General features: G+C 40.3%; 1 protein-coding gene and 1 non-coding gene across 5 annotated transcripts in view; one reads left to right on the top strand and one right to left on the bottom strand.

Moving 5' to 3' along the window:
* TBCE (tubulin folding cofactor E) overlaps positions 1-12821 on the bottom strand; it is a 90211-nt gene that overhangs the window by 29985 nt on the left and 47405 nt on the right. For all 4 annotated transcript variants that reach the window (XR_009053770.1, XM_057735393.1, XM_057735395.1 and 1 more), the window contains one exon: positions 536-620. Coding sequence is in view for 3 of the 4 variants with exons in the window: in XM_057735393.1 (XP_057591376.1) it covers positions 536-620 (85 nt within the window). In the remaining variant the exon portion in view is untranslated. The remainder of the gene's footprint in view (positions 1-535; positions 621-12821) is intronic.
* LOC130854695 (small nucleolar RNA SNORD46) lies at positions 4210-4310 on the top strand. Its single transcript, XR_009054135.1, has one exon. It is a non-coding gene; the product is annotated as a small nucleolar RNA SNORD46 (small nucleolar RNA).

Genomic DNA, 12821 nt, shown 5'->3' with positions numbered 1-12821 from the left:
AAGATAGACTCTGCCTGAAATTCCCCACCATTCTTTTCAGAGCTTCACGCAGTTTCTCTGAAATCAAGCAGGTAAAAATATTAGTAGATATGCACTATGAGGTGTAATTCTTTTCATGTAAGAGCTTTTTTTTAAATAGTGGCCTAGCATTCCACTATTTGGATGTTCTGTATTTTGTTTAATCAGCTGCTTCTTATTGGATCTCCAGGCTATTTCTCTTTTTTACTATTCATTTAGTGGGTAGTAAATTGTTAATGAATCAATGAGAAATGTTTGTATCCATCCAATTAAAAAAAAAAAACTCTCACAAAACAAAAGCACAAAAAGGACAAAAAAAAAACACCACTTGTAAGGTTAAGACTCAGAGTTTTAAAAACAAGGAAAAAACTCTACAAATAGAATTGTCTTTTTAGAATACACCAAATTCTATATTATTACTACCCCAAGAGTCACACATGTCTTCTTCTCCACCCCCCTTCATTCAGCTATTAAATATCCTCCTAGATAACCGTGTCAATTCATAATGGAAAATTACCTGCATTTAAAATACACAGTCCCTTCGTGGCTTCCATCATGCTTTCCCCTCTCAGGATTGTCCCACTCTACTCCTAACCAGAGTCCTGGCAGAAGAAGAAAAACCAAAAGGGCAATAGATTAGGACAGAGATCATGCTCCATTTTTCTGCAAGCAAATACAGTCTGCAATGGAAACCATATCACACAGATACCACTGGAGGAGACAGGAACGTCTTTAGAAAAAGACAAGTTAAGCTCAGGCTCAGGACTTCATCAGCAAATGCAACAGCAAGTTTGGTTCAAAAAGCCAACAAAAACCACAACTGCAGAAAACAACAGCAGCTAAAATTTAAGCACTTACCAAATGTCAGAAACTTTTCTTTGCTTATCTCATGTTATCCTTACAACAGACATTTCATGTTTACAAAGGAGATATTATCATTATCCTCTTTTTTAACAGTTCCTGGACAAATACATGCTTTTTTGAGTTCTAGTCTAGTAATATGCTGTTCATAAAGTAAAATTCTATATATAATTACTATTTTTATTCAGTATAGGTAAGCTAACACCCAAAGTTACACATCTTCAGTATACGTAAGATAACAGCCAAAGTCACACATCTTCATATCTAGGTCATTCTAACTCCAGAAGCCAATACTTACCCACCATACTATGCCACCTATAACTCATATCTTATATTTGCAAACCATCTTACAGTTTCCAGAGTATTTTCTTTACCTTGCCTCCTCTCCTCCACCTCTATTTATTAAGTACCCACTACGTATACAGAGCTGTGCAAGGTATGAAGGTAAGACAAAGAGTTTCACTTCTGGATCTACCCTCCTGCTAAGAACTAGAAAATCTAGATAAACTATTTTTAAAATCACTTTATACCAATTAGGACAGCTCATGTCAACAAAACAAAAGGGAAAATAAGTGTTGGCAAGAATGTGGAGAGAGTGGAACTCTTGCGCATTGCTGGTGAGAATGTAAAATGGTGCAGCCACTATAGAAAACAGCTAAACACAGAATTACCATATAATCTAGCAATTCTGCTTCTGCATAAACACCCAAAGAACTGACAGCAGGAACTCAAATAGGTGTTAGTATACTCATGCTCCTGGCAGCATCAGTCACAACAGCCAAAAGTGGATGGATGGATGGATAAACAAAGCGTCCGATGATGGGTCAGTGGATAAACAAAATGTGGTCTATTCATACAATGGAATATTCAGCCTTAAAAAGGAATGAAATTCTGACACATGCTACAAGATGGAGGAACCCTGAAGACTTTATGCTAAGTGAAATAAGCCAGACACACAGAAACAAATAATACATGATACCACCTACAAGAGATACCTAGAGTACTCAAATCCATAGGGACAAAAAGTAGAATGGTGGTTGCCAGGAGCTGAGAGGAGGGAGAATGGGGAGTTACTGTTAAATGGGTACAGAGTTTCAGCTTTGCAAAATGAAGAGTTCTGGAGATGAATGGTGGTGATAACTGTACAACAATGTTATTGTACTTAATATCACTGACCTATACACTTAACTGACTAAAATCGGAAGTTTAGTTATGTATAACTTACCACAATTAAAAAAAAAAAAAAAATATATATATATATACACACATATATCTTTTTCAAAGCACCACAGAGCCAACAAGGAAATGAAGAATTACAAGGCCAAAATCTGAGAGAAAAGGGGAAACCCAGAGTTAAATGAAGCCTTTAAAGCAAACTTTTTCCCCTCAAGGCATCTGCTGATTTGGTTAGAAAAGGCTGAAAAGCTAAAAACCTGAACAGAGCTTCGGCCAGAGCTTTTGAGGGACTAAGAGATCAATAATGAAAATTACAGCCTCCCAAGGAAGGTGGAGGTCGTAAGAAACTCTCTAGGTTTTGTACTGGAGCTTGAAGTGTCTTCATCCCAAGAGTAAGAAGGAAAGAACTCTAGATAGACTAGCCCTTGTATGGACTGAAGGTCAACTTCAAACAATCTCATTTCTAGATTTGTTTAAGTGATCTGGGATTGCTACAGACCCTCGCCATCTGCCAGAGTTAACTTCGGTCTTCTCTGGAGGAAGCTAACACCATTGCAAAGGTCAAATTATAACTCTTCACAATCAATATCTGGCACTCAAACAAAAAAGACCAAGCACAGAAAAAGTCAAGCGTCTATGACTGAAAACCAAACTGCAAGGAAGAGTAGCCCCCGCAAGCAACTAGAAAAAGCCCGCGTGTAGCAACAAAGACCCAACACAGCCAAAAAAAAAAAATCTCTAAGAATACACAGTACAAATGCAAAATACGAAAAAAAACAACAAAAAAGAAAACAAAACAAAACTCCACCAGCTGCCACACAACAAACAGAAAAATCTTAAAACAGCTCAGGGTGAGAGAGAGGAAACAGATTATCTTCAAAGGAAAAAAAGCCATAAGATAAATGAATGATACCTTCAAAATACTGGGGGAAAAAAAGTTAAAAAACAAACAAAACAAAAACAAAAAGTAAAGGTAAGCAAGGGGCCCTAAATACCCAAAACAATCCTGAAAAAGAAAAACAAAGTCAGAGGGCTCACCCTTTCCAATTTCAAAACTTGCTACAAAGCTACTGTCATCAAAAAACTGTGGTACTGTCATCAAAAAACTGTGGTACTGTCATAAGGATCAGATCAAAGGCGTAGAATTGAGAATAAAGAAATAAGCACATACATGGTCAACTGGTTTTTGACAAAAGTGTCAAGTCCACTCAATGGGAAAGGACAGTCTCTTTAACAAATGGTGCTGAGACAACTAGATACCCACATGCAAAAGAATGAATCTGGACACCCAACTCATATAATAGATAAAAAATAACTCAACAGATCAACAACCTAAATATAAGACCTAAAATCATAAAACTCTTAGAAGAAAGCTTAGAAATAAATCCTAAAACTTATACATAAATCCACAAAACCACTGATTTGGCACTGGGTTCTTACGTGGCGCCGAAAGCTCAAGCAACAAAAAACAGATAAACCAGAATTCATAAAATTTAGACATCTTTGTACATCAAAGGACATTATCAGAAATGTGGAAAATGTGCCACTCTGGTGGGGGATGTTAATAACGGGGGGGTTATGCATGTGTGGGGGCAGGAGGTATATGGGAAATACCTGTACCTTCCACTCAACTTTGCTGTGAACCTAAAGCTATTCTAAAAAACAAAGTCTATTTTTAAAAGGTTAAAATGGTGTGTAACTGACAAAAATATCAAATCACTATGTTGCACACCTGAAACTAATAGAATGTAAGTCAACTATACTTCAATAAAAAGAAAAAGATTAAAATGGTAGATTTTGTTACATATATTTTATAACAATTTTAAAATTTTAATGGAAAAAATGGATAAAATGGCAAATTTTGTTTTATATATGTGTAACCACAATTAAAAAAAATTTTTTTTAAGGCAACATAAAGGTAACTTCAACAAAGACATATCGACAGGGGTGATTTTCAAGGAAAAAGAAAATTATCTCAGAAAGAAGCCTGAGGATACAGAGGGGAATGAAGGGGAACAAAATGGAAAATATATGCTAAGCCTAAATTAATACTGAAATATGAAAAAGCAGTAATATCAGCTCTTCAGGCTTAAAATACACATAGATTAAAATACCCAGGGACTTCCCTGGTGGCTCAGTGGTTAAGAATCTGTCTGCTAGAGTGATGAAGTATCCTTAGGCATGGTTGTGGCCGTCTTGGTCACCTGTGTGCCACTTGCCAATGGTAGGACTTGTCATAGTTACACTGACTGTTACCTCCGTCCAGTCCGGGTTCCCTTCCCTCTCTCCAGCTTGTCCTTGATAACCCAGTTCCTGTCTCCTTAAAAAAAAAAAAAAAAAAAAAAGAATCTGCCTGCCAATGCAGGGGACATGGATTTGAACCCTGGTCCAGGAAGATCCCACATGCCTCGGAGCAACTAAGCCTATGTACCACAACCACTGAAGCCCACTCACCTAGAGCCCACGCTCCGCAACAAGAGAAGTCACCATGATGAGAAGCCCGAGCACTGCAACGAAGAGTAGCCCCCACTCGCCGCAACTAGAGAAAGCCCGTACACAGCAATGAAGACCCAATGCAACCAATAAAAAAATTAATTAATTTTTTAAAAAATCCAACATATGGATAAGGAAACAGGTAAGTGGAATTAATGTTCAAGTGTTCTAAGGTCTTTGCATGAGTCCAGGAAGAGGTAAAATCACTAATTTTTATTAGACTTTTGTGAGTAAAAGACATGTTTTAATCTCTAGGGTAACCACTGAATTTTTTAAAAATGTATAACTACCAAATGCATAGAGAGGGAAATTTTAAACTAATCAATCCAATGAAGGAAAAAAGAACACAGGCAAGACAAATTTGAAAGTAAATAATCAGAGGGTAGACATAAATCCAAATTATCAACAATTAAATAAAACAGTAACAGACTAAATATTCTAGTTAAAAGAGAGCTTGCAAAAACTGTCCTTGGGATTTTGAGAGGGATAGCCATTGAATCTGTAGATTGCTTTGGGTAGTATTGACATTTTAATAATACTAACTATTCAAATCCATGAACATAGGATGTCTTTCTATTTATTTTCTTTAATTTCTTTCAGTGTTTTATTTATTTTGTTTTATTTTATTTATTTGCTTGCATTGGGTTTTCATTGCTGTACACGGGCTTTCTCTAGCTGCTGTGGGTGGGGGCTACCCTTCATTGTGGTGCACGGACTTCTCAGTGTGATGGCTTCTCTTGTTGCAGAGAACAGGCTCTAGGCATGCAGGCTTCAGTAGTTGCAGCACACAGCCTCAGTAGTTGTGGCTTGCACGCTCTAGAGCACAGGCTCAGTGGCTCTGTGGCATGTGGGATCTTCCCAGACCTGAGATCAAACCCCTGTCCCCTGCATTGGCAGGCAGATTCTTAACCACTGTGCCACCAGGGAAGTTCCCTCAGCAATGTTTTATAGTTTTCATTGTACAAGTCTTTTACCTCCTTTGTTAATTCCTAAATATTTCATTTTTTGATGTGGTATAAACATACAATGGAATATTATTCAGCCTTAAAAAGGAAGGAAATTCTAACACATGCTACAGCATGGATGAGCCCCGAGGATATTATACTAAGTGAAGTCATCCACTTACAAAAGGACAAATGCTGTATGACTCCACCTATATGAGGTACAGTAGTCAAATTCATGGAGACAGAAAGTAGAATGTGGTTGCCAGGGACGGAGGGGAGGGGAGAATGGGAAACTACTGCTTAATGAGAATGAAGGTTCAGTTTGGGAAGATAAAAAAGGTTCTGGAGATAGATGATGATGGTGGTTGCACAATATGAATGTACCTAATGCCACTGAAGAGCACACTTAAAAAATGTGAAAAATGTAACTTTCATGTGTATTTTGCCATCATAAAAAATAAATAAGAATTTAAAAACTGAAATGACAGAGTAGGTTCTCTCAACACAGTAGAATTCAGCAGGAAGTCAATAACACAAAGTTTATTAGAAAATCCTCATATATTTAGAAATTAAGCAATATCATCCTAAATTACCTTGCATCAAAAAAGAAAGCACAATGTCAATTAGAAAATATTTTGAACCAAATGCTAATGATAACACTACATGTTAAAATTTGGGGAATGCAGCTAAAAGTTGCATTTTGAGAGAAACTTACCAACCTAAATGTATATGTTAGGTGGAAGATGGAAAATAACCATTTGTCTCAAAATGTTAAGGGGAGAAAGACAAGTGAATTAAACCTATAGAAAGTAGAAGGAAGTAAATAATGAGTGAAAACTAATAGGACAGGAAAATAAATAAGACAGTTCTTTGCTCCAAAACATCTTAAAGTTTTCTAATAGGGATAGATGTGTAAACTAACAGTTGTTACATAAAGGATCAATCTTGGAGTAAAAGTAAACACAGGTGTTATGGGAGCACAGATAAGAAGACAAGTTAATACTGTTGGGAGTGGTTATGGGAAAGACATACAGAGGTAACATGTGAGGTTAGCCTTGAAGTAAAAATGTGCCAGGTGAAGGCTAGTGTGAGATTTCATAATCTGTTTAGAAGACCTCAAAATATCTTAAGTAGCTAAAGCTAAAAGTGTTGCCCAGAGGTTGCACAGGAGCACATAGCTCAACAGAAAAAAACTAAAGGTGTTAAAAGAGACTGCACCTGTGTCAAAAGAGGCTGCAACATGGTAAAGAGTTTGAACTTTACCCTCCTTCTCTACAGAACCCTACTTAATAAGCATGGAGAAAAGACGACATACAGATGGCCAAGAGGCACATAAAAAGCTGCTCATCATCTAATTATTACAGAAATGCAAATCAAAACTACAGTGAGGTACCACCTCACACCGGTCAGAATGGACATCATAAAAAAAATCCACAAATAAATGCTGGAGAGGATGTGGAGAAAATGGAACCCTCTCACACTGTTGGTGGGAATGTAAATTGGTGCAGCCACTACAGAAAACAGCATGGAGGTTACTTGAAAAACTAAAAATAGAGTTACCATATGACTCAGCAATCCCACTCCTGGGCATAGACCCAGACAAAAATATAATCCAAAAAGATACATGCACCCTATGTTCACAGCAGGACTATTTACAATAATCAAGGCATGGAAGCAACCTAAATGTCCATCACCAGATGAATGGATAAAGATGTGGTACACATATACAAGGGAATACTACTTGGCCATCAAAAAGAATGAAATAATGCCATTTGCAGCAACAGAGATGGACCTAGAAATTATCACACTAAGTGAAGTAAGTCAGACATAGAAAGACAAATACCAGATGATATCACTTATACGTGGAATCTAAAATATTGATACAACACAAATGAACATATCTACGAAACAGAACAGAAAAAGACTCAGAAACACGGAGAACAGACCTGTAGCTGCCAAGGTGAAGGGGGCTGGAGGAGGGAAGGATTGGGAGTTTGAGATTAGCAGATGCAAACTATTATATATAGAATGGATAAACAACAACGTCCTACTGTATAATATGGGGAACTATACTCAATAAACCATAATGGAAAAGAACATGAAAAAGAATATGTGTATGAGTCACTTTGCTGCACAGCAGAAGTTAACACAACCTTGTAAATCAACTATACTGCAATACAATTTTTTTAAAAAGCATAGAGAAACATGATCTCAATTTTAAAGATAAAAACTGACGCTCGGGGGAAATACGTGACTTGTTAAACGGAAATCTCTGTTTCCTCCTCTAATCTCACAACACTTCTGACACCAGATGTGTGGGTTTTCCTACACCAAGCAATGCCCCAGTTCTTGGTGCACATGCAGGGGGTGCTGCAATTCAACTCAGTTCTGACACTGACTGCCTGGAGTTCGTGCAGACCCCCCAGGTTAAGGCCTCAGTCCCACAAGACTGCCCCCACTTCAGATGCCAGTCTCAAGTCTGTCACCTGCACTTCTCACCAATGGCCTATAAATCAGGGGTCTCCACATTCCTTCCTCAGGTTCAATTATTTGCTAGAACAGCTCACAGAACTCAGGGAAACATGCTTACTGGTTTATTATAAAGGATGTAATAAAGGATACAAATGACGAGGTACACAGGGCAAGGTCTGGAAGAGCTCTGAGCGCAGGCATCTCGCCCTATGGCGTTTGGGGCACCACTGTCCCAGCATGTGGGTGGGTTCACCAACCTGGGAGCTCTCCAAATACACAGTTTAGGGATTTTCACGGAGACTTCAACATGTAGGCATGATTGATTATTAACTCAATCTCCAATCCTCTTCCCTCCCCAGAAGGAAGGAGTGGGGCTGAAAGTTCCAACCTCTTAATCATGCTGTGGTCTTTCTGGTGACTAGTCCCGACTCTGAAGCTATCTAGGGGGTCTCATCAGTCTGGAGATTCCAAGGGCCTTAGAAACTCTTGTGTCAGGAACTGAGGTCAAAGACCAAATATTAGAACAAAAGAGGCTCCTAGCATCCCCACACTCGGGAAATTAAATGGGTTTTAGGAGCTGTGTCAGGAATCTGAGGCAGAGAACAATATCTATTTCTTATTATGTCACAATTGCCAAAATAACATCGGCAAAAAGAACAGGATCCTATACTAACAAACACACAATTCTCGTGTCCTAATCCACTTTTTATCAAAGGCCTTTATATAAGAAGTAAATACAGTTAATGTTATTCATCATAAAAGCCATCAAAATGAGTGAAGCTGATGGTTGTTACCAAGAAGAATGCACAACACAAGGCCACTCTTTCACGTTACGAAGAACAAGTCACAGCTCAAGCTAACAAAGGTGGAAAGAGCAAGGCCAGCATTCAGTTGTGATTCCTGTAACTCTGATGAAGAATACCTATTGTTTGGCAAGCTACTACCCAGAGGCCAGTGCATTAAACACAGAGTAGTGAGCAGAGAAATCACTGTAGTACATTGGTGGGGGGCGGTGCAGTTGGGCAGGACATCCTCATCAGTCAGCTCCCAAAAGCGTAAGATCTGGCTCTGCCTTCTACATGCCAGGGGTGGTAAGACCCTGATTAGCCTCAGTCTAGCAAATTCAAATGCACAAAAGGCTGAAGCAGACACGAGAATATAGGTTTCTTAATTTACAATGATAAATAAAACTGTCACACACAAGCCAAATCTTTTGACTAACCTGAGTACTCCATTCTCTTCCTGGACAGCAAGACACATGAAAAACCAGTTGTAATCAGACCCAACCTCACTGAAATCACAAGAATTAAAAACAATGACTCCAACAGTCCAGCAGTCACACTTCTTGGTATTTACCTAAATGGGCTGGAAACGTACATCTACACAAAAGCCTGCACACAGATGTTTATAGAAGCTTTATTCATAACTGCCAAAACTTGGACACATGGACAAATATTTCACCTCGACAATGGAATATTATTTAGTGCTAAAAAGAAATGAGCTATTAAGAAATGAAAAGTCATGGAGGAAATTTAAACACATTACTAAGTGAAAAAAAGGCGATGTATAAAGTCTACATATAGTAGGATTCCAACTATATAAATTTCTGGAAAAGGCAAAACTATGGAGACAGTAAAAAGATCAATGATTACCACAGCTTAGTGGGAGAGAGAAATGAATAACCTGAGCACAGGAGATTTCTAGGCCAGTGAAACTATTCTATGTGATAATAGTGGACAAATATCACTGAACACTTGTCAAACCCCAGAGAATGTACGACAGCAAGAGTGAACTCTAAAGTAAACGCTGGACTCTGGGTGATGATGATGTATCAGTGTAGGTTCATCAGTTATAGCAAATGTACCGCTCTGGAGCTGGGTGTTGGTGCTGGGGGAGGTTGTGCTGTTGTGGGAACTCTCTGCACTTTCTGCTCAATTTTGCTGTGAACCTAAAATTGCTCTAAAAAAGTCTGTTTTTAAAAAATAATGATTCCATATATATGACTGATATATTCTACTCCTGTAAACAGACTAACACAAGAAGCCATACCATAAATCAGGAGATTGCTTGGTGAGCATGAAATACAAACTAGAGGAGTTCAATAAATGAAATATTTAATGGTGTTTGGTAACAGTATCTAGACCTATCTATCTCATAAGGTCAGTAATCTTAATAATGAGACAGGAATCATTTCCAGTCCCCTGGCTATAACCCCTGGCTCCATCTCCCCACTAGGGCTGCGCCAGGGACAGCGTTCCTTCGCCTTCCCACTGAGAAGTCCAGGATGGGTGCTGGCAACATCTGCCTTGGTGAGTCTTCTGCTCCTTCCTTCCTGGACTGACCAACTCCTGAAATAACTGACCCTTTTTTTTTTTAAAGATATGTAACTACACTCAAGTCATCCAAGTCTGAGAAATTCAGAGAATCTTCCATCTCCTTTAAGTGATGCCGCTAATGTGATTCACTGTTAACCTTTATAAAATTATTCTCAGAGAGAGTACCAGCTTAGAGCCTCCAAATGCTGTCCACAGCTCATAGCTGAAACCAAGTCAGAGTTTCAGTCCTCCAACAGCTGGAATCACTTTACTACACAGTCTAAAAAACCTTGGGTCTTTGAAATAATGAAGTAAGTTACTTTTAACACTACCCTAGGCAGTCTTAGGAATATTCCAGAGCCTCCTGGAGGTAGGCTCTTGCTTTTAAGCTGTAATGTGTAACTTGAGAGTGTCCTTAAAAGATTTACAATAACATCCAATTAAAAAACATTTCAGGGGAGAGGGCTCCAATCAAGATGGTGGAGTAGTAGGATATGGAACTCACCTCCTTCCACAGATACATCAAAAATACATCTACAAATGGAACAATTCTCACTAAATACCTACTGAACACCAGCAGAAGACCTCAAACACCTGAGAGGCCACAAAAGAGCTCCACCTAACCAGATAAGATGATAGGGGAAAAAAAAAAAAAGAGGATGTGGGACCTGCACCTCTAGGAGGGGGCTGGAAAAAAGGAAATGTTCCTGTACTCTGGGATGCCCCTCCATGGAGGGGAGATCAGCTGGGACAGAAAAAGAGCTTCAGAGGCTCAGAGGAGATCCTAACAACCAGTCTGCGGCAGGCAGACAACAGAGAGACCTACACAGACAGGCCATGCCACCACCCTGCAACCCCCAGTCTAAGACGCACATCCACTGGTACCAGCGGGGGCTGGGTGCTGAAACTCGGTGTTTAGAGGACAAACCTGGGAAGAGGACTGGTGTTGGCTGTGCAGAGACAGCCTGAGGGGCTGGAGTGTGGTACAGCTGCAACCGGGGTGGCTGCAGAAGAAGACTGGGCCCGCCACAGAAGCCTAGCACCACTGTTAAGTGGTGTGCGGAGGGAGGGAGGGGCAGGGCCACCATTATAGCCGCTTTCTCCACTGTCAGGCCCCCGCCTCTGTGGGCTTTGGGAGAGCACGCCCCAGCCACCACCTTGGCTGGCTCTTGCCTGGGCAAGCTCGTTGGTCCCAGCAGCCACCTAGCCAGGCTTCCATGCCAACCACTGCCTTGGCAGGCCCCAGGAGCAGATGCCAGCCCCAGGGTTACCCAGGCACAGAGGTGGACCAGAACCACAGCTGAGCCCCAGGGGCTGCCTAACTCAGGAGGCAGGGCTGAAATCTCTCCCCGTACGGATTTACACCTCTGTCTCTGGCTTTGTAAATTCAGCACCTGTGAGACATCTGAACGGACAATGGGTGCTCCCACAGCTGGGACGGGTATGGCCTTAGCAGCCGTGGGCTTTGTGGGCACGTGACAACGGGGGCTGGGCCAGGACAGGGTCTGAGCTGCCTCCACAGCTCCCACAGCAGGTCTGGGTGCACAACTGCTGCAATCCTGGGACCTGACTTAAGCAGGTCTGCATGGGTGGCTCTGTGAACACAATGCCTGAGAGATACCAGGGCCAATTGCCAGCATACCCAAGGCTGAGGCAGTGCCAAGGGCAGTGGTAACGCCAGTGTACTTTGTGAGCTTGCACAACAGGTGAAAGGTGACACAACAGAGCAAACTCACCAGTGAAAACCTCTGGTGCAGGAATATTTGGTGGCTTCCCTCCCAATAGGAATGCTCCAATCCCACCTATCTCACACTGTAGCTCAGAAACACAGCTCAGAAACGGATCTGGGGCCTTCTAATCCAACAACTAGGGAGCAGACCCTGCCCCTAAAAGGGCAGTGACAACCACAGAGCAAAGAGGAGGCCCCACTCAACATCCAGTGCAGGCTCTGGTGACCACAACACCAGTCACACCATCTATCAATGGGATAATGGCCAGCATACACTGAGGAAAGCGGTGTCAGACACCTATAATGAATACAATCCTTGCACCAAAAAAATCAAACCCACGCAGGCTATACAGGGACACTCTCACATAAAAATAGCCTCCAAGATGAACAGTCTCCTCTAATACTCTCCTACCATTATTATCCACTCACATCAGTGGACAGATCTTCTAGATAAAAAACAATAAGGCAACAGAGATTCTAAATGATACAATAGAACAGTTAGACTTAATTGATATTTTGAGGACATTACATCCAAAACAAACAAACAAATAAAACCAGAATACACATTCTTTTCGAGAATGAAACATTCTCTAGAACCGACCACATACTAGGACACAAGCCTCAACAAATGCAAGAGTATAGAAATTATCTTAAGCATCTTCTCTAACCACAATAGCATGAAACTAGAAATCAACCACAGGAAAAGAAATGGAAAAAAAAAAAAAAAAAGATTACATGGAGACTAAACAACACACTACTAAAAAAAAAACCAATGGGTCAACAAGGAAATTTTAAAAATTTAAAACACCTTTG

This window comes from Hippopotamus amphibius, chromosome 5 (genome assembly GCF_030028045.1).
Source record: "Hippopotamus amphibius kiboko isolate mHipAmp2 chromosome 5, mHipAmp2.hap2, whole genome shotgun sequence".
Taxonomy (NCBI): domain Eukaryota; kingdom Metazoa; phylum Chordata; class Mammalia; order Artiodactyla; family Hippopotamidae; genus Hippopotamus; species Hippopotamus amphibius.
The sequence above is the reverse complement of the archived record's forward strand: the minus strand, read 5'-3'. Positions and strand labels throughout refer to the sequence as shown.